We start from the raw sequence: 20118 nt of genomic DNA on the forward strand, positions 1-20118 counted from the left end.
TGATGGATGTTATTCAGATGTAGTTCAGTATCCCGACCGCCAGATGGCGGTGTAGCGAATTCTCAATGTTGCTCCGTCAGCGCTCACACGGCGCTCTTCGTCGTCACTGTTCACTCACATCACGTGTCTGATGCTGTTGCGATATTGGATCTGATGTACATTGTTGAGGTCTGATAATGTCGTCTCATGTGAAATCGGTGAGATTCATCAGCGGTTTTGTGTTCGGTTCTGTGTTCAGCACCGGATCGTGTCTCGTGGCTCTGAAACTCTATAAACACGAGGAGGAGAAAGCAGAGAGCGGTAAACTGACTTCACATCATCACACAGATTTATGTGCTAAAAGTCACCTAAGTTAGCCCTGATCTCGCAAATGCATGACAAATATTTTCATTTACAAAATTAGAAAGAACAGATACTACACAAAAGTCTTTTGAAAGGGTTTATTAACAATGGTAGAGAACTGTATAACAAGTAATATGGTACAGTTTTTGCTACAGTATGCTTGTCATGATATAATGCTGAACAGATCGTTATGATTAAACCTTCTCTTCAGCGAGCTCGACAACACATCAGCTCATCGAGCGCGTTGGTCTGCCACAAACCGGCGCTGACGTCCGATTCTACTTCAACCACATTTTATCATATGATCAGACCCACCGGACGCCCAGATGGGTGACGGAGCACCTGTCCGATCAGCGCTTATTGGGTGAGTTTGGGCTGACATCTACAGAGGTGTACTGGACGAACTTTAGTTGGGTACTTCATTTCTTTCTGTATATTTTTATACCTTAGATAAAAAAAACTCCACTATAATTATGTATGAAAAAATAACAGTGACTTCAACACAATAGAAAGGTTTAAAACAGAGGAATGAACATTAAGTGATGTTAGGTTCATCTTAGATTCATGTCTTACCATTTGCAATTTTTATCCCCAAAACTCACAGTTTTACTCACTAACACCATGTTTTGTTCAATTAGACGTGTCAGTCTTTATAAAATAACTCCAATAAACATTTACTGTCACATTTTCGAGTTAGGCCTCTCACGGTTCTGAAATATGGCTGAAGGATGAATTGTCTATTAAATAATTGTGATTATGGCAATTCGTTGTCTGTTTAAAGGCTTTGACAATTATATATAAAATATAGATACGTAAAGAAATGTGAAAATTCTGTAAATGATTAGGAACGTTCCCTATAGAGTGTGACCTTAACAGAAATAAACGGAGATAATGAGGATGATGTCGTCTGGAATCACTTAAATTGAACACATGAACACAAAAAACCCAAATCTGATACAACTGAAATGATGAAGAAACGAATAAATGTCATTGGCTCGTGAGTGCAGATCGAGGACGGTGGATGTCAAATGCTGCAGATCACCCATGTTTTCTAAAGATTTACAAGAATTCCGTTTTCAGATTCATAACATTCAGTTGGTTATTTAACACGTTTTTTTCTGTGATTCTAATTTGTATTTACATGTAGATACAGTATATATATATATATATATATTTAATGGGTGTTTTACAAATATCAGTCACATGTTAGGGTGCGATCCACCAGTAACCATCAGACAAGCATATGTGGGAACATTCTGGATTTGTTGGGGTACTGATTCTCATTTAAACTCCGACAGGTAAAGCCGATAGAAAACACTGCAGATTTAAACCGGATCCGAACATTCCCGAACTGTTCACGGCACGAAATGAGGATTATCTGCGCAGCGGCTGGTCGCGGGGTCACATGGCGCCCGCGGGCGACAACAAAATCTCTGAGGTTCAGCCATCTGTTTCATTATATTTAATCACTGAAAGATTTAACAACAGAAACAGATTTAATGGTTTGGATGGAAACTATAACGGTGTCACTGCTGGTGATGTGTTATGTTTTAACGGTCAGTTCTGGTCCTTGATTCTGATTGGCTGAGCCGAGTTCTAAGCCGTTTTAAAACTACTGACCGCATTACATAGCCCACATATCACTTTCTTTACTTTATTTTATGAAAACGCATATGGAATAAGCGTTTAATAAAGCAATAAGCCGTGTGAAGCAGTGGGTCACAGTGCATTTAGTAACAGCTGAGGGGGTTTAATGACTCAACAGCGCCCTCAGCTGTTTTAAAATGCACTGTAACCCACTGCTGCACACGGCTTCTTGCTTTAATCTGGCAGACCAATAGAACACCATTAAATCCTCCTGAAATAAGGTCCAAAACACACTGCTACATAAATGGTTTTAATGATACATAATAGTATTTGAAACCTTAAGAATTTGTATTAGTGTTTTTTAGCAAGGAACACTGGTCTTCTCTTGTTTCTGAAAGATGCGTCGCAAGCGTGAGAAGTTGCTGATGCTCTTGAAACTCAGATTGTCTTTGATGCTATAATTCACATAAGAATGCATTTGTAACCGATCTACACAGAAGTGAGTTCTGCTCATGTTTCATGAATGAATCTCAGTGTTCTGTGGTCATCTTGGGAAAGTGAAACGAGTCATTTAATACACTGAAAATAGACGCTCATGTTAGGGGTGTTGCATTGTGGGATACAAGAATATTCCACACAATGTACTGCAGAGAAGGAATGTGAGGAAACAAGATGGCAATGTGTATTTTATAACAGATCAATGAATCTAGCTGTTGTTTATTCTCTCGACAGCAAGCGATGGCAGAAACCTTCTATCTGTCCAATATCGTCCCACAGAACTATGAGAACAACGCTGGATTCTGGAACAGGTGTGTTGACACACACACCCACAAAGGTTGTCTCTCTGTGTTTAATTCTCATTTACACTCATGTCCTGTAAGGCTGGAGATGTTCTGCAGAGATCTCACTCAGAAGTTTGGTGACGTGTGGGTCGTATCTGGACCTCTGATGCTGCCGCGGGTGGATGAGAACGGCAGGAAAACCGTCTCTTATCAGGTGACGTTTCTCTACTTCTGCTTGTTAAAAACCTTTCGAGTAAAAATCTAGATGTGCAGCTAAATTGATCATTTTCTGTGAGATTCAAGCTATTTATTTGGAACAAACTGATAATAAATATAGCAATAGATATAGCAAGAATAATGATATAGAAATAAGGAAACATATGTTTTTAATGTACAGTATATGTTTTCTATAATATATATACAGACGTGCTCAAATGTGTTGGTACCCTTACAGCTCATTGAAATAATGCTTCATTCCTCCTGAAGAGTGATGAAATTAAAAGCTATTGTATCATGTATACTCTTGCATGCCTTTGGTATGTCATAGAATAAAGCAATGAAGCTGTGGAAGAGATTAATTATTGCTTATTCTACAAAGATATTCTAAAATGGCCTGGACACATTTGTTGGTACCCCTTAGAAAAGATCAAACATAATTGAATTATAGTGATATTTCAAACTAATTGGTTTCTTCAATTAGTATCACACATGTATCCAATCTTGTAATCAGTCATTCAAGCTATTTAAACAGAGAAAAGTAGTCACTGTGAATGTTTGGTATCATTGTGTGCACCACACTGAACATGGAGCAGAGAAAGCAAAGGATAGAGTTGTCTGAGGAGCTCAGAAAGAAAATAATAGACAAGCATGGTAAAGGTAAACAAGACCATCTCCAAGCAGCTCGATGTTCCTGTGACAACAGTTGCAAATATTAATAGGAAGTTTAAGGTCTGTGGAATTGTAGCCAACCTCCCTGGGTGCGGCCGCAAGAGGAAAATCCACCCCAGATTGAACAGAAGGATAGTGAGAATGGTAGAAAAAGAACCAAGGAGAACTGCCAAAGAGATACAAGCTGAACTCCAAGGTGAAGGTACGTCAGTTCAATCTCAAGACTATCAAGGCATTCTGGAGCGAAACGTACTGCCCAGTGTCTCAGTCGCAGGTCATGGGTCCTCAAACAGGACAATGACCCAAAACACACACCTAAAATCACCCAAGAATGGATAGGAACAAAACACTGGACTGTTCTGAAGAGTCCTGATCTGAATCCTATGGAACATCTATGGAAAGAGCTGAAACTTGCAGTCTGGAGAAGGCACCCATCAAACCTGAGATCTCTGGAGCAGTTTTCAATTCAATTCAATTTTATTTCTATAGCGCTTTTCACAATGTGCATTGTTCCAAAGCAGCTTTACAGGAGAAAATAAGAAAAACTGAAAAACACAAAAAAGGTAAAACACAGCACAGTGCATGGTGTTTATAGAACAATCAAGATTATTCTAGTAAATAATATCTAATAAATGCAGCCTCCCGGTGGTTTATTTAGCATATTTTGCATTAAGTGAAAGCTTGGCTGAAAAGATGTGTCTTTAATCTAGATTTAAATTGGGAGAGTGTGTCTGACCCTCGAATAGTATCGGGAAGGCTATTCCAGAGTTTAGGTGCTACGTATGAGAAAGCTCCGCCCCCTTTGGTGGATTTAGTTATTCTAGGTGTTATCAAAAGTCTGGAGTTTTGAGATCTTAGAGAGCGTGATGGGTTGTAGTGTGGTAGAAGCTCTGTTATGTAGGTAGGGGCTAAACCGTTTAAGGCTTTATAAGTAATTAAAAGAACTTTAAAGTCAATACGATACTTAATGGGTAACCAGTGAAGGGTTGATAACATTGGGGTTATGTGATGGTATTTTCTGGACCTGGTTAGAACTCTGGCAGCTGCATTCTGGACTAACTGTAGTTTGTTTATTGATGCTGCAGGACAAGCACTAAGCAGTGCATTACAGTAATCAAGTCTTGAGGTCACAAATGCATGAATGAGCTTCTCTGCGTCAGCCACACATAAAATATTTCGCATTTTGGCAACATTTCTAAGGTGGAAGAAGGCTGTTTTTGTGACATTTGAGATGTGATTTTTAAATGTCAGGTTGCTGTCTAATATAACGCCTAGGTCTTTAACTGTATTTGTTGGAGTAACAGTGCAGCCTTCAATTTGCAGGTCATAATCCGAAATATTCTGCTCACGTGTCTTTGGTCCGATAAGTAATATTTCTGTTTTATTAGAATTTAAAAGAAGGAAATTACAAGTCATCCAATGCTTTATATCGTCGATGCACTCTGCCAATTTGGATAGTTGGAAGGAATCATCTGGTCTTGATGAGATATATAGCTGAGTATCATCTGCATAACAGTGGAAGCTAATTCCATGTTTTCTAATAATGTTTCCAAGGGGCAGCATGTATATGGAGAATAGCAAGGGTCCTAAAACCGATCCCTGAGGTAATCCATAATTTACTTGCGTTAGATTTGATGATTCCCCATTTAAATGGACAAATTGATGTCTGTCTGATAAGTAAGATCTGAACCATTGTAGTGCCTGTCCCTGAATACCGGTATAATCGTCTTTTAGTGCCTTTTTATAACAGTTTGCACTCTCTTTCCACGCAATTTTAAAAACCTCTAATTGGGTTTGTTTCCATTTGCGCTCCAGTTTACGTGTTTCTCTTTTAAGGGCGCGAGTGGTGCTATTGTACCATGGTGCTGCGTTTTTCTCATTAATCTTTTTTGACTTCATAGGTGCGACAGCTTCTAATGTATTAGAGAAAATAGTGCCCAATTTGCTGGTCATGTCATCGAGCGATTCTGTATTTATTGGTATGGTTATTAAAGGAGTCAGATCTGGCAAGCTCTTTGCGAAACTATCTTTAGTAGTCGAGGTAATTGTTCTACCCTGTCGATAACGAGTTAAACGGCTGATTTCTGCATTGCGCAGTGTACATGTTATAAGATAGTGATCAGTGACATCGTCGCTTTGAGGTATAATATCTATATTGGTTAGATCGGCTCCGTGAGATATAATCAAGTCTAGTGTATGATTAAATCTATGAGTGGGTCCATTGATGTGTTGTGTTACTCCAAAAGAGTGTAATAGCTCTGTAAACACCACTGCTAATGCATCGTTAGCACTATCTACGTGGATATTAAAGTCTCTGACAATTGGTACTTTATCAACGTTAACCAATAGGTCCGATAGGAAGTCCGCAAACTCTTTCAGTAAATCAGTGTAGGGACCAGGGGGTCTATACACTGTAGCCAACGTACAAGAAAGCAATGGTTTTTTACTGTCAATTGGAACAATTATGTTCAACGCAAGCACTTCAAATGATTTAAATTTATGCTCCGTTCTCTGAGTTATAGTAAGAAAGTCTCTAAAGATTGTTGCTACACCGCCACCTCGACCAACCGGACGTGGCTCATGCATATAACAGTAGCTTGGTGGTGTACACTCATTTAGACCGTAATAATCATTTGGTTTAAGCCAGGTTTCGGTAAGGCAAAGTATATCAAAACTGTTGTCTGTGATCATTTCATTTACAATAACTGCTTTTGAATTTAGTGATCTAATATTAAGTAGGCCGAACTTTATGAGTTTGTTATGGTCGTTTATTACATTGTCCTCAGGTTTAATCACGATCAGATTTTTTCTCTGAGATTTGGCTATTTTGTTATTTTGTAGTATTATTCGAGGGACAGACACAGTCTCTATGCATTTGGAAGCAGTAACATTTCTAACAGATGAGTGGGAGGAACACAGACAGAGTCTGCTCAGGAAGAGTGGGCCAAACTACCTGTTAACAGGTGCAGAAGTCTCATTGAGAGCTACAGGAAACCTTTGCTTGCAGTGATCGCCTCTAAAGGTTGTGCAACAAAATATTAGGTTAGGGCTCCCATCATTTTTGTCCATGACATTTTCATTCGTTTTATTATTTACAATATTATGTTGAATAAAAAATCAAAAGCAAAGTCTGATTTCTATTAAATATGGAATAAACAATGGTGGATGCAAATTGCTTTTGTTATTTCAGAGAAAATTGTGCATTCTTCATTTTTTGTGGACTGGTACCAACAAATTTGAGCAGGTCTGTAATTACAATTTCAATAGTTGTCCAGTAGGTGGTGCTGTTGGTCTTCCTGTAAGTTTCTGACATCAGTTACCATCAGACACCGTTCAAATCAGTTCAACACATCCAGCATTAAATGATATACATATATTGCAGTATTCTTATCCATGCTTTTATATCAAAATACCAATCTTAATTCTGTCGTGAGTGTTGATGAGTGATTTCGCTTTAGTCAGGTCATAATTCCGACTCTGAGGTGTGGGGGGATTCAGATGGCTTCAGAGGGGCAGCTTTGGTTTTCCAGGACGTGTACATGATCTGGGATTGGTGCCCTCGGGCTCTGAACTCTTGTAAATGAGCTGAGGCAGAAGCCATGTGACCTCCATCTACACACCGTGAGTCTCCGGGGGGCATACGTGCCTCTCCGACTCCCATTTTCACGGACTTATGTGATTACGCCACACGGAATCTCCTGGGAGTTTAGGAAATAGCTACTGTGCCGGCAGTTATTCGAGAGGGAATCGGTCTGTCGTCTAAAATCTAATTTTGCTTTGTGGTTTTGATCTATAGTTTCAGATTAGAGCTTTCTAGCGTGAGGTCTTAATCCAGTTTACTTAACACCACTATGATAATCATTATAATTTCACTGTGCTGTAACTCTCCTCGGCTTGTGTTCTGTCGTCTGATTGGCTCACTCGAGATAAATGCTCCGTAATGGCAGTGTCTGATTGCAGCCGTTCTGTGATTGGTTCTGTGCTCTGTGTAACTCCGCCCCATCACTCTTGTCAATCATTTTCCTGCAGCTGGAGTGACACTCAACACAGACTCTTCCATCATTACTGTCCTGCTAATAATCGCCTCGTTTCATTCCGGATTTCTTTCCTCTGTGAAACGCAAAAGTTTACTAGTAATCCTGAAGTTGAAGGTCGTTTTTAATGTTTCATGTTTTTGGATGAACTCGCCCTTTAAGACCGGTTTTATCCAGCAGGCAGACACTTGCGTTTGAGGAAATAAATGAAGTAAATAATGAAATGATCATGAGTTTTGTTAGATGTTGTGCATCAGTGGATGTGTTTGTTGTTGTTGGAGTGACTAAGATTGAAATGTCTCATTTCACAGCTGATCGGAGAAGACAACGTCGCTGTTCCTACTCACCTGTACAAAGTGGTCCTGGTGCAGAGAGATTCATCTGAAGATTCCCGCGCTCTCGGAGCGTTTGTGGTTCCCAACTCTCCGATCGGCTTCGACCGTCACCTGACCGAGTTTCAGGTGAGTCTGTCTGATTTAGAGCGGATGTCTGGCCTGACGTTTTTCCCTAAAGTGGAAAAAGCCGAAGAGCTGAAGAGCTTGTGTGAGGTGGACTCGTGCCAGCTGATGGACTTCAAAGGCTTCACGCTGTACATCAGCGGCCGTAAGGTGGCCAGCGCGCGGACGCTTCAGCGGTTGGAGAAGGTGATGGAGGAGCTGAGAGACGCAGGGATCACACCTGATGATTACCTGAACAATCTTCACCTGGAGAAGAAACGAGAGCTGCTGGAGAAAGAAACTCAGAAGAAGACTTGAATGTTTTCGCCTCATTTGTTTTACCAGGAAGTGTTACTGGGTCTGTACGTCTACCGTTGAAGCTTGAATTTGAAAGATTGACCTGATTTTACCGTGATCAACGTTTTTGAGTCATCACTTACTTGAAATCTTTTCCTCATTACAAAACTGGTGTGGGCAGACTCCCAGCCTTTAAAGTATGTCATCTTCACATCATAAAAATATCTTTTTTACTCTGTGATTAGAGATGAGATGGAAGTGGGTTAATGTGGTGGGTGATTTCTTTAGAAACGTCACATGAAGAGCTGTGTGTGTGTGTGATATTAAATCAATGACTGGAGCTCTCGGACTGTTGTCTCATCTGATCAAGAACTTCCCATAACTCAATCTGCCATCAGAGAGGGAGTATCTCGTCTCGTCTCGTCTCGTCTCGCCACAGCTGCACTGAGCTTCCTGACAGAAGGCCCGTGTAATTGCATTTGACGTTTAGATTTGGCCGTGGTGGAACACAGGAGCTGTCTGCGTCTGTTGTACACGTGGCATTACGAGCGGATCTTCAACACGGCGCAGTCCTGGAGGTTTAGACTTGATTTCTGCTGATACTGAAGAAATCTCTCGGCTGCTTCATGAACGCATGATCGTTCTCGTGTGATCTTATGATCTACAGTAGGTTGTTCCAGGTCATGTGACCTCTTCCTGACAAGGTCAAGACACACGTGTGACCTCTAATCCAGTGTCAAAAGTTAACTCGGAGAATTTTTCAGATCGATTTTCCGAGGCTTGTTTGAACCTTAATGAAGGGCGTTCATATCTCTCTTACTGTTATGTTTCGTGATTAGGGGTGTTCAACGGTTAATGGCATTCAGAATAAACGTTTGTGTACTGTGCATATTTATTTTCTATTCATAAACACGTACACATGCATGTATATCGAAATATTTGTATAGGATTTAAATTATATAAACATTTATTCATTTTCATATTTTAACTATAAATATATACAACAACCCTAATTATGATGTCAAGTCATAAAGTTAAGTCAAATCAACCATAGTTAATTATTACAGTAAATGTATATGTTAATATTTTTGGGTTTACTTTACTTATACTTTGGGTTTCTTTAAAGGGATACTTGACCCAAAAATAAACATTCTGTCATTTACTCACATTTGAGTTGTTCCAAATCTGCATGTCTTTGTTCTGAAGAACACAGAAAGATATTTGGAAGAATGCTTGTAACCAAACAGTTCTTGGACCCCATTGACTACCATAGTAGGAATAATTACTTTATATATTATATGATTACTTAAATCTTTTTTTTTTGTTCTGTTGAACACAGTTCTGGGGCACTTTTGTCATTTGTCCTACTATGGGAGTCAGTGGGGTCCAAGAATGGTTCGGTTACAAGCGGTTACAAGGTTTGGAACAACTCGAGAGTGAGTCACTCGTGACAGAATTTTCACTATCCCTTTAAATCTCTGGAAACACTTAAACATGAAGCTTCGTACAAGTGTGAGAATGTACCATTGTTCTCATTCTGTAGGTTTTTCCGTGGAACCAGAAATGGTTCATATAGGATTCTGCCCTGTAGTGATGCTTTAGAACATGAGAACCCAGAGTTTTCAGCAGGGACGTTTATTTGCACATTTTTCATATCTGGTGCATTTGTGCCCCGAGCCTGCGCTTCATTTCTGTTTTTTCTTTTTTGTATTACACTGTTTGTTCCCTTAATGATGTTGATTTTGTTCAATTGAATTTTATTTCTATAGCGCTTTTCACAATGTGGATTGTTCCAATGCAGCTTTACAGGAGAAAAACACAGAAAAGGTAAAACACAGCACAGTGCATGCCGGTGTTTATAGAACAAGCAAGATCACTCTAGTAAATAATATCTAATAAATGCAGTTTCCCGGTGAGCAAGCCAGCCAACAATGCCCTGTGGCGAGAACCCAAACTCCAGTGAGAAATAAATGGAGGAAATAAAACCTCGGGAGAAACCAGACTCAGCCAGGAGGACCAGGTCTCCTCTGACGTGTCACAGCTGCACTCACTGACTGTGTTCTATCCGTGACCTTGATACCCTGACACTTTGACCTCTGGCTGTAATAAAAGCTGACATCATCTCGCTGTGTGTGTGTGTGTGTGTGTGTGTGTGTTCATGTTTGTATATCCCGGTGGGGACCTAAACCTGAATACACACCAACACATGGGGACTCGTGTCACCGTGGGGACCAAAATTGAGGTCCTCATGGGCACAAAAGCTTATAAATTGTACAGAACAATATTTTTTACAAATCTAAAAATGCAAAAAGTGTTCTATGATCTTTAGGTTTAGGGATAGGGTTAGGGATAGGGGATAGAATATACAGTTTGTACAGTATAAAAACATTACGNTAAAACTCATTGTTACAAATATGGTAGAACAATAACTTCAACTACCAAAGATGCGTTTCTCGATAATCTGCCCGAATTGTCTCAAATCATGAGAAATAACGTTGAAGATCTTGACATTACCACTGAAAATTTTAATTCCACCTTCTCGGTAACGCTAGACAAAGTTGCTCCACTACGTTTAAAGAAGATTAAAAATGGCAGCCCCACACCGTGGTATAATGAACACACTCAGGCTCTAAAGAAAGCGGCCCGAAAAATGGAGCGCAACTTTAAGAAAACTAAATTAGAGGTATTTCGTACAGCATGGAAGGATAGTATTCGAAAATACAGGAAAGCCCTAATAACTTCTAGATCCGCCTACTTTTCATCACTAATAGAAGAAAACCAGCACAACCCTAGGTTTTTATTTAACACGGTGGCTAAATTAACAAAAAATAAATCGTCAGTGACTTCTGATCCTGTATATCAGCATAGCAGTGATGAATTTATGAACTACTTCACATATAAAATCCAAGATATTAGAGAAAAAATTATAACAATGCAATCAGAAGTGAAACCTGCTGAACAAACTAACTACAGCGCCCTTAAGGAGAAATAGGCCCTTTTCACAATGACGTCACTTAACTTCCGCCTTTTCGCAAAGCAGTGTATCATAACATCCATCTTGCAACAAACAAGAAGAAGAAGAAGAACTTCCATTTTGCCGTCGTCCTGGAATTTAACAACAGTGAAAAAAAACTGACAGAACACGTATTCAAGTACTTATCCTAGCACCTTCGCTAACACAAAAAGAAAACAAAACACTTACCTTCATAATCAAACAGGTACTGTTCAACGAAGAATTTGTATCCTTTCTCTAGCTTTGATCTTGTCGTTAGCGAAAATTTGTCTGCAAGACATTGTACATCATCTAGACGTATTTGTGGCAGATGTGCAAGCCACTTGGTAAACTCCATTCTGAGGCACTAGCGGAAGTAACTTCTTCTTCTTGAGTTTTACTGGCGGTTGGCAAACCAGCTTATAGGTGCATTACTGCCACCTTATGAACTGGAGTGCTAGCGGAAGTAATGATACACTGCTTCGCGGCAGAACGGAAGATGCGTGACGTCATGTGAAAAGGGCGTATTGCAATTATTTTATACCGTAGATCACGAAGAACCGTCTAAAATCATTAGATCATCTAAATCAACAACATGCATGCTAGACCCTATACCTACAAATCTACTGAAAGAGATGCTCCCAGAAATTATAGATCCTATTCTTGGTATTATTAACTCATCTCTGACATTAGGACATGTGCCTAAAGCATATAAGGTGGCTGTTATAAGGCCCCTTGTCAAAAAACCCCAACTCGACCCTAGAGAACTAAGGAACTACAGGCCTATATCGAATCTACCTTTCATATCTAAAGTTCTGGAAAAAGTAGTTTCAACTCAATTATGCTCCTTCCTCCAAAGGAATGACATCAATGAAGAATTCCAGTCTGGATTTAGAGCATGTCACAGTACAGAGACTGCTTTGATCAGAGTTACAAATGGTCTGCTATTGGCGTCTGACCGAGGTTGTATATCGTTATTGGTGCTGCTAGACCTTAGTGCTGCATTCGATACCATTGACCACAGCACACTCCTACATAGACAAAATTACGTCGGCATTAAGGAAATAGCTTTGAAATGGTTTAAATCTTATTTATCCTACGTTTTCAATTTGTAGTAATAAACAATGAGGTGTCACGCAAATCCCAAGTCCAGTACGGTGTATCACAGGGCTCAGTCTTAGGGCCTCTGCTCTTCGCATTATACATGCTACCTCTAGGAGATATAATAAAGCGACCTGGAGTTAGCTTTCACTGTTATGCTGATGATACTCAACTTTATATTTCCTCGAAGCCTCATGAAACACAGCAGTTCCATCGAATAATGGAATGCATAGTCGATATAAAAAACTGGGTGAGTAACAACTTTTTATTACTGAACTAAACAGAAGTGTTACTTATTGGACCGAAAACCACCATACGTAACAACCAAGAATACTGCTTAACTATTGACGGATGTTCCATAAAACCCTCGTCGTCAGCAAAGAATCTTGGCGTTGTATTCGATAGTAATCTGTCATTTGAGAGTCACGTCGCCCATACCTGTAAAATTGTGTTTTTCCATCTTAAGAATATATCTAAACTACGTCATATGCTGTCACTATCAGATGCAGAGAAGTTAATTCATGCATTCATGACATCAAGACTAGACTACTGTAATGCACTGTTAGGTGGTTGCCCTGCAGGTTTATTACAAAAACTCCAACTGGTCCAAAACGCGGCAGCAGTCTTCCCTGCACTGTCCGGGAGGCAGACACACTCTGTCAGTTTAAATCTAGACTAAAGACGCATCTTTTAAATCTTGCATACACTACTCTTCCATAATATAAATCCTCTGAGGGTTTAGGCTGCATTAGTTAGATCAACCGGAACCAAAAACACAACTGATGTACTTGTTGCATCAAAGAGTACAGAACAGTACTCTACTCTCAGCCAGTCTTGTCTCATTGTTACAAGGTTACCACAGCGAGCAGGATGCAGTTCATGGCCTGACCTGATGGTAGAGCGGAGAATGGGAAGTGGGGACCTGACAAGAGCTGAGATGATAGAGCTGGATAAAGAAGGACGCGGTCACCTGACACGTCTCCACCACAAAATTTCAAATGCTATTAGATTATTAATGATAATCGACAATCAAAAACAACCAAAATCCTCTCGACTATCCCATTAGTCTGAAAGAATTAAATGAAGCACTAAACAAACTAAAACCTAGGAAGGCATGCGGTTTAGACAACATCAGAACAGAAATGTTAAAGCACAGTCCTACAGTGATGCAGGAAACTCTCCTAAAACTATTTCATCTGATATTATGATATGATAATCTTAAACTATAATTTACCTTATTAGTAAATTTATTTATTTTATTTAGCCTTGTTGTGCAAGTTCTCTGGAGCTTGTGCAGAGGCAGCAGCTTTTGCCAGAGGGGAACTGGAATCCCCTGGTTGGGCCTGGGTTCTCCTGAGGGTTTTTTTCTCCATTAGAGTTTTGGGTTCCTCGCCACCGTTTGCATACTGTTTTGCACTATTTGCCTGACCGGGGGGGCTGCTTTAGAATTTTAAAGTTTTACTTAATTAATATTGCATATAGGAATTTATAGTCTGTTATATTTGACCTGTTCTTCTCTCTCCTTTATCTTAAATGTGTGCTCTCACTGAGCGTGTGCGTGCGTACTTGTGTGTGTTCATGTTTGTATGTCCCGGTGGGGACCTAAACCTGAATACACACCAACACATGGGGACTGTCACCGTGGGGACCGTGTGCGTGCGCGTCCGTGTGTGTCTATGTGTGTGTGTGTTAGTACGTGTGCATATTGTGTGTGTGGAGTGTTTTGTATGTGGGTATGTCTGTCTTCTGTGTTTTCACCTTTTTCTTGTTTTTACAGGCACAACTTTAATTGTTTTGCTTATAATCAATATCTTATCTACAGCTGCTTCGTAACAATGAAAAATGTAAAAAGCGCTATATAAATAAAGTTGAGTTGAGTTAAGTTAACCTGCTTTCTGGAATACACACCTGGGGCCGTTTCAGAAAGGAGGTTCAGTGAAAACTCTGAGTATATTAACCCTGAAATGAGGGAAACTCTGGGTTTTGCGTTTCAGAACGTGAAGTATGTCAAACCTGAGAAAGCGGTGTACATCAAGCCCGTTTCTAAAAGAGAGGTCACTTATACCCAGAGTCAGTAACCATAGTAACTTACTCTGTGAACTTAAGCATTAATTCATAGGGATGTACTTTGATTCAGAAGAGGAATTTAGGACCCGAGTGGAATTTTGTCATTTCCCAGTGCATTTTTATTAAATCTGTACCATTTTTCTTTACAGTAGATATATCTCCTCCATCCTTACATCAATAACATCAGCCATCGTGGCCGTGTATTACATCAAAGCAGATTCTTTCCCTTCCATGTTCTCACAAATGCTAGTTTGCTATATGGAGGATAAGAAATGACTCAATAAAGTGTGTAAATAAAGTGCATGAATAAAGAAAGAAAGAAATGCAGCAGTGAAGCAATAAAGGTAATAAATAATTAATTTAGATGTGCAGCCATTCCTACCCAAATCTGCTCCGAGCATGCAGGGTTCAAACCGATGATCAGTCTGGAACTGACACGAGAGTCTGACACAAGTGTCCCATACACCATGATGTCTCACACTCATCACTAGAGCACTGGTGCGGAGTGAGAACATGAGCATCGTTTGACTATTTCTGTCGTTTCATTCATTTACTAATTCATTTGTTTGGTTATTGGTACATTTATCTATACGTCATTTTCAGCGCATTAGTAAATCCACCGTATGCAGAGCAGAAAGTGTTCCTTGCTCTCAAGCGCTTTCTGCTGCCATGTTGCTTTTTTTGGTGCCGTTGCCATGGTGAATGGTAATGTCGGAGCTCGATTGATCATGTCTTGTCGTAGTTGTGGTGCAAGCACTTAACTCAAGGTAAGTCTACCCAGAGTTGATAGAACTAACTCAAATCAGCTGTTCTGAAAAGTTTAAATCAACTCAGAGTTCACATTTTAACTCTGTGTTGGATGAACCTCTTTATTGAAACGGGCCCTGGTGGTTGTTTAGATACATTAGACCTCGTTTTAGATAGTCTTCCGGCTCGGCTCATCCCAACCGCAGATTCAGGTTTACAAGTCACTTTTATCTCCGGGACCGGTTCCCAGTCAACACTCGCATCTTCTCCCTTCATGAACAACAACTTTTGCTACACAATAAAAACACCTTTGATGGTTTGATCGAGTCGAAAACGACGCAAAACACAGGTATTTTGAGTTTGTGATAGTGAATTCCTATGGAGAAAATCACTTGCTGCCCTCCATCATGTGCAAACGACGAGCTGATGATCTCCTTTTGGTCTGATCTCAAGAGGAGTCTATGATCTCTGTTGAGTTTTGGATTGGATTGTGTTGTTGTTGTTGTGGTGAGACAGTGTCACAGTGTGTCTGCGTGTGAAGCAGGTGCATGCACAAACCTCCGGCTGTAATTAGACGTGCAGGCAGCTCGCATGCCACAGCGCATCTCATCATGAAATGCTTCTGATGTACCCAAACATCTCATCCAATGACATCACAGCTTCTGTCAAACATCATCATACAGTGTATGCGTGTGTATATACAGTTATAATCTCCTGTATATACTGTATACTGTATATATATATATATATCGCGTTTTGTATGTAAGATGTGTTGGTGTGTTTATGAGACTCATGTGCGGGTGTGTCTCTTGAGGACGTTCAAGCTCTCTTCTCTTAGTGATCTCCATGTGGCCGTTTGGTAAGACATGATTGAAGAGAACAGATCTTATGAAGCATCTGATGTCCTCACAGGACCGACTGTGTGAGGACAGATCATCTCCTCTGAGACTGTCCTTCAAGTGTCCAATCACAAGAACGTGTCATTTGATGAGCTGAGTGATTATTTCAAGAAAAAGAAACTTGTCTGATCACATACACACGCACATGCTGTTTATTAGTAGGTGCTGCTAAGGAATTGTAAGGTATACTATTGTGCTTTATGTGCTTAATATTTATAATCAAAGGATTGGGGAACATTTTGAAAACAAATTGTGCCCAATGTCTTTACAACTCAAGTTGAAATGACTCGTGTATTTTTGTCTTTCTTTAGCACGAGTTGAAACAGACAGTAAAGGAAAAACAGCCAGCGGGTGTTACCTGGAAACTCTTACTGTTTCAAATCTTCATATCCTCCTCATGAAGTTGGTTGAGAGAATGAACAGTTCAGAGCACAGTGTTTCTCATCAGGTCTCACTGAGATGCTTTGAGATGACTTGAAAAAATGAATCAAAACAAGCTAAAGGTACAGTATAACGAAATCAAGATTTGCTTATTGTTATTTTTGTAACATAAACTGTTCATCTTTCTAGTTACATGTACGCCCAAATGTTTTGTTGTGCTGTACTGGTGTGGTGAAGCCCTCAAATATTGTGGACAAAAACTAGGCAGAGAGTTATTACTTAAAAACACTTTGTGATCACGTCATAGTTTCTAGACTACGTGTTTGCAGCATGTTCTTATACCATGGTGCAGTATATAGTACAAATGGACAATTATCCATTAAAGATTTATATGACTATGGTATAGTAGACTGTGAGCATTTACAGTTTACAAAAGTGAAATCAACTCTTTTATTTAAGACGCAGGATGACAGTACTTTGAGTTAACGGTTTGTTCAAGTACTAACTCCAAATATGAAAAATATTGATAATGATGCTTGACTTTGCAGACGAAACAAAACACACATCATGGTGTGTGTATAAAGGCCGCGTGCTGTTTTGCTGAAATGTTTTGGCATTTATGCATCTTTATTACGCATGTAAAATAGGGCAAAAGCCTCTTGTTTAGGAAATACCATCTTTTACCGGTTTTCTTGCTGCGCGCGACACTTTTGCCCAATTAAATTGATGTATGGCGCCGGCGCGCGCACCTGCTGTAACTCTGATTTGTGACGCTGGCGCCGCGTGTCGTTCGCGCACCCGCGGCCGCTGAGGTGGAGTGAGACATTTGTGCAGGGTAAAAAAAACCCGACAAGATGCCTATTAATTCAGCAGGAAACATGAGTCACTAGAATGTCGTCCGACTCTGTGAATCGGCTGGATGTGCGGCCTCTCTAATGCGTCTTCCACTCGAAAATGCATTTTCCTGAGAAATGGACTCGTGGGGTGTAATACGTCTGCGTGTAAAATTAAAAGTGCTGAGAGCGCACATCTGAGAGACAGACGTGGCTGTCGGTGGGATGGAGTTCGGCCCTTCGATTGCCTGCTGTGTGGTACCTGGAACTCATTAGAATATCAACATCTCCCCAGGTGACGGCATGCGCTTTCCCAGACGCAATTACTGCAACGCGCGTGCCGGTAAAAAAACTGAGTTGCGCATGCATGATAAATTACATGTATATTTATCTCTGTGTGATATGCATGTTTTGCATGTTTGCCAACACTAATGTGTTTCTGTGTGTCGTCTTGTCGTTTGTGTGTGTGTGTAATTGTGCTGACGTCTTCATTCGGAGGCAAACAGGAGGCTTCTGGGTCACCTGCTTTCCCTGTGGGAGAACAAACTCATCTTCTGCTGCTGTCCAGGGACCTCATCAATACCTGCTGCCATGGCAACCCCTATATGCCAACCGGCATCTTCGCGAGCCGACACTTTTAACAGCACCCATGAAGACACGATTGTGTTTCTCCTTTCTACTTTCCATGTCTGTTTTTACCTCTGTAACTTTTTACATTTGCATTCATGCATTAAGCAGACGCTTTCGCCCAAAGCGACCTACAGTGCATTCAAGCTATATTTTCTCACAGGAACACACTGAGGATGGCAATTATTATTTAAAGTTTGAAAAAGGAAAATGATATTAGGCTATTAGCCCAGTTCTAATTCCAAAGCTGAATAGCCTACATCACTTATGTGAAACACAACGTGCTCCTAAAAGTCTTTTGCGCCATATGTCAAGTCCTCTGAAGCGGCAGCTTTAAATAAAGAAGCGTCTCGAATCTTAAGGCGCTTTGATTGAAGAATATTTCCTGACATGATCGTCAAAGGTTTACGTCATTAAAACATCAATAAACATGAAACATTATATACACGCTGTCATGCTTTAATGTGATCAGTGTATCAGTGATGCTGATATGTGAATCTCTGCATCTCAGCCGTGACCGAAGGCCAGATGATGACTACAGATTCCCCATCTGCTTCTCTAACTTTCTGAGTGCTCTTATTGACATCGCTGTGAAATGAGCTTGGATAACTTGATCTAGTTTTCGGGGGTTTGGAAGTTTATGTTCAGCCTTTCTGATGCTGTCAGGCCTCGTAACTTTCCACTTATAGTCCGGTTACTATTTAAGTGCCCTTTGTCGTGACTTATTTCAGCAATAACTGTATTATTTAACCTTCTGGAAAGTTTATACACAGTGTGCAGTCAGTATTTAAGTGATTCGAAGGGATAGTTCACCCCAAAATAAAAATTCTGTCATTATTTACTGTTGTTGTTCCAAAGCTGCTTGTTTGGTTGAACACGGAGAAAGATATTTGGAAGAATGCTTGTAACCAAACAGTTCTTTTTGACCGTTGACTACTATAGAATGGTAGTCAAAAGTGGCCAGAACTGTTTGCTCTTCTTCCAAACATCTTCTTTTGTGTTCAAAAGAACAAAAAAAAGAAAGGCATTATTCCTACTATGGTAGTCAATGGGGTCCAAGAACTGTTTGGTTATAAGCATTCTTCCAAATATCTTTCTCTGCGTTCATCAGAACAAAGACATTTATACAGGTTTGGAACAACTCGAAGTTGAGTAAATGATGACAGAATTTTTATTTTTGGGTAAAGCGTTCCCTTAGTGTGACGACAGGCAGCAGTCGTGGAAGAACCCGAACGGCTCAGGATGCAACACGAGCGTCTAATGTGTCTGCGTGTTACGCAACACAGCAACTTCTGGTACAGTAATGCCCTTACAATCGCTCTGAGCCGTGTGTGTGTGTGCGTGTGTGTGCGTGGTGTTTTAGTTTCACAGTGTTCTGCAGGCTCAGATATCATTTCCGTCATGTTTAAATCAAGTATACATATTTCTGTCTAGTTTTCCTGTAAAAGTATCTTTATAAGGCAGGTCCATGATGCTGATATGATATGTGTGGTTTATACATGTTAATGTCAGGAGCTGAATCACTGTACAGTATACAGCTGACCTGATCCATTTTTTTCTTATTGTCTGTTTATTTTAATGTTGATGTCATTTTAAGTTTTTGACTTTTTTACAGCACTTTGGTCAACGTAAGTTGTTTTAATTTGTGCTTCATAAATAAATTGATTGATTGATTGATTGATCCATATTATGACGTACAACAACCTGTTTACATATAGCCTATGGGGCCTATATATCCAAGTATATTTTACTCAAGTTCATGTATATAATATACTGTACGTTTTTACAACTGGTGCTTATCAGTCTATTAATGATGGTAAAGTTAAAATCCTTCTTTTTAATTCTGTAAATCCAGGTGTCTGAAACCTCTGAATAACAGAGGTCAATGTCTGAAAACCTTCATAAAAGGGGACACAGCAATGCCTGCAGGTATTGAAACGCTGAATATCAAAAATGTAAATAGGTTTTGTACTATAGCCCTGTATTATATTTAATATGTACATCAATAAATTATTTAAATCATTTACTTTTCTATATTACTCGCTAATTCCCAAAAGATGACCGCTGGTAAAGGGTTTTGACTAGAAGGGCTCCAGCTACCTCC

At 39.9% G+C, this 20118-nt stretch overlaps 1 protein-coding gene across 4 annotated transcripts; it reads left to right on the top strand.

Annotated features, from left to right (window-relative positions):
• Positions 1 to 109: 109 nt before the first annotated feature.
• LOC130547100 (nuclease EXOG, mitochondrial-like) lies at positions 110 to 20009 on the top strand. Of its 4 annotated transcripts, XM_057322767.1 has the most exons (9): positions 110 to 300; positions 554 to 706; positions 1641 to 1780; positions 2662 to 2738; positions 2811 to 2925; positions 7945 to 8094; positions 10137 to 10194; positions 16485 to 16676; positions 17894 to 18004. In XM_057322767.1, the coding sequence occupies exons 1-8, from the start codon at positions 177 to 179 to the stop codon at positions 16649 to 16651; spliced, it is 984 nt and encodes a 327-aa protein (XP_057178750.1). In that variant the 5' UTR covers positions 110 to 176; the 3' UTR covers positions 16652 to 16676; positions 17894 to 18004. The 4 variants fall into 4 exon arrangements, 3 of the variants coding, with proteins under 3 accessions (XP_057178750.1, XP_057178751.1, XP_057178748.1); XR_008961850.1 differs by lacking the exon at positions 10137 to 10194; XM_057322768.1 differs by lacking the exons at positions 10137 to 10194; positions 16485 to 16676 and having other exon boundaries at positions 17894 to 20009.
• Positions 20010 to 20118: the final 109 nt, after the last annotated feature.

Source organism: Triplophysa rosa, linkage group LG23 (assembly GCF_024868665.1).
Source record: "Triplophysa rosa linkage group LG23, Trosa_1v2, whole genome shotgun sequence".
NCBI lineage: Eukaryota > Metazoa > Chordata > Actinopteri > Cypriniformes > Nemacheilidae > Triplophysa > Triplophysa rosa.

Bases quoted from the DNA above. Each gene is read 5' to 3' on its own strand.
- LOC130547100 (XM_057322765.1), top strand. From the start codon at position 177: ATGTCGTCTCATGTGAAATCGGTGAGATTCATCAGCGGTTTTGTGTTC. The intron at 707-1,640 runs GTGAGTTTGGGC...AAACTCCGACAG, and splicing joins GTCCGATCAGCGCTTATTGG to GTAAAGCCGATAGAAAACAC. The intron at 1,781-2,661 runs GTTCAGCCATCT...TTCTCTCGACAG, and splicing joins GCGACAACAAAATCTCTGAG to CAAGCGATGGCAGAAACCTT.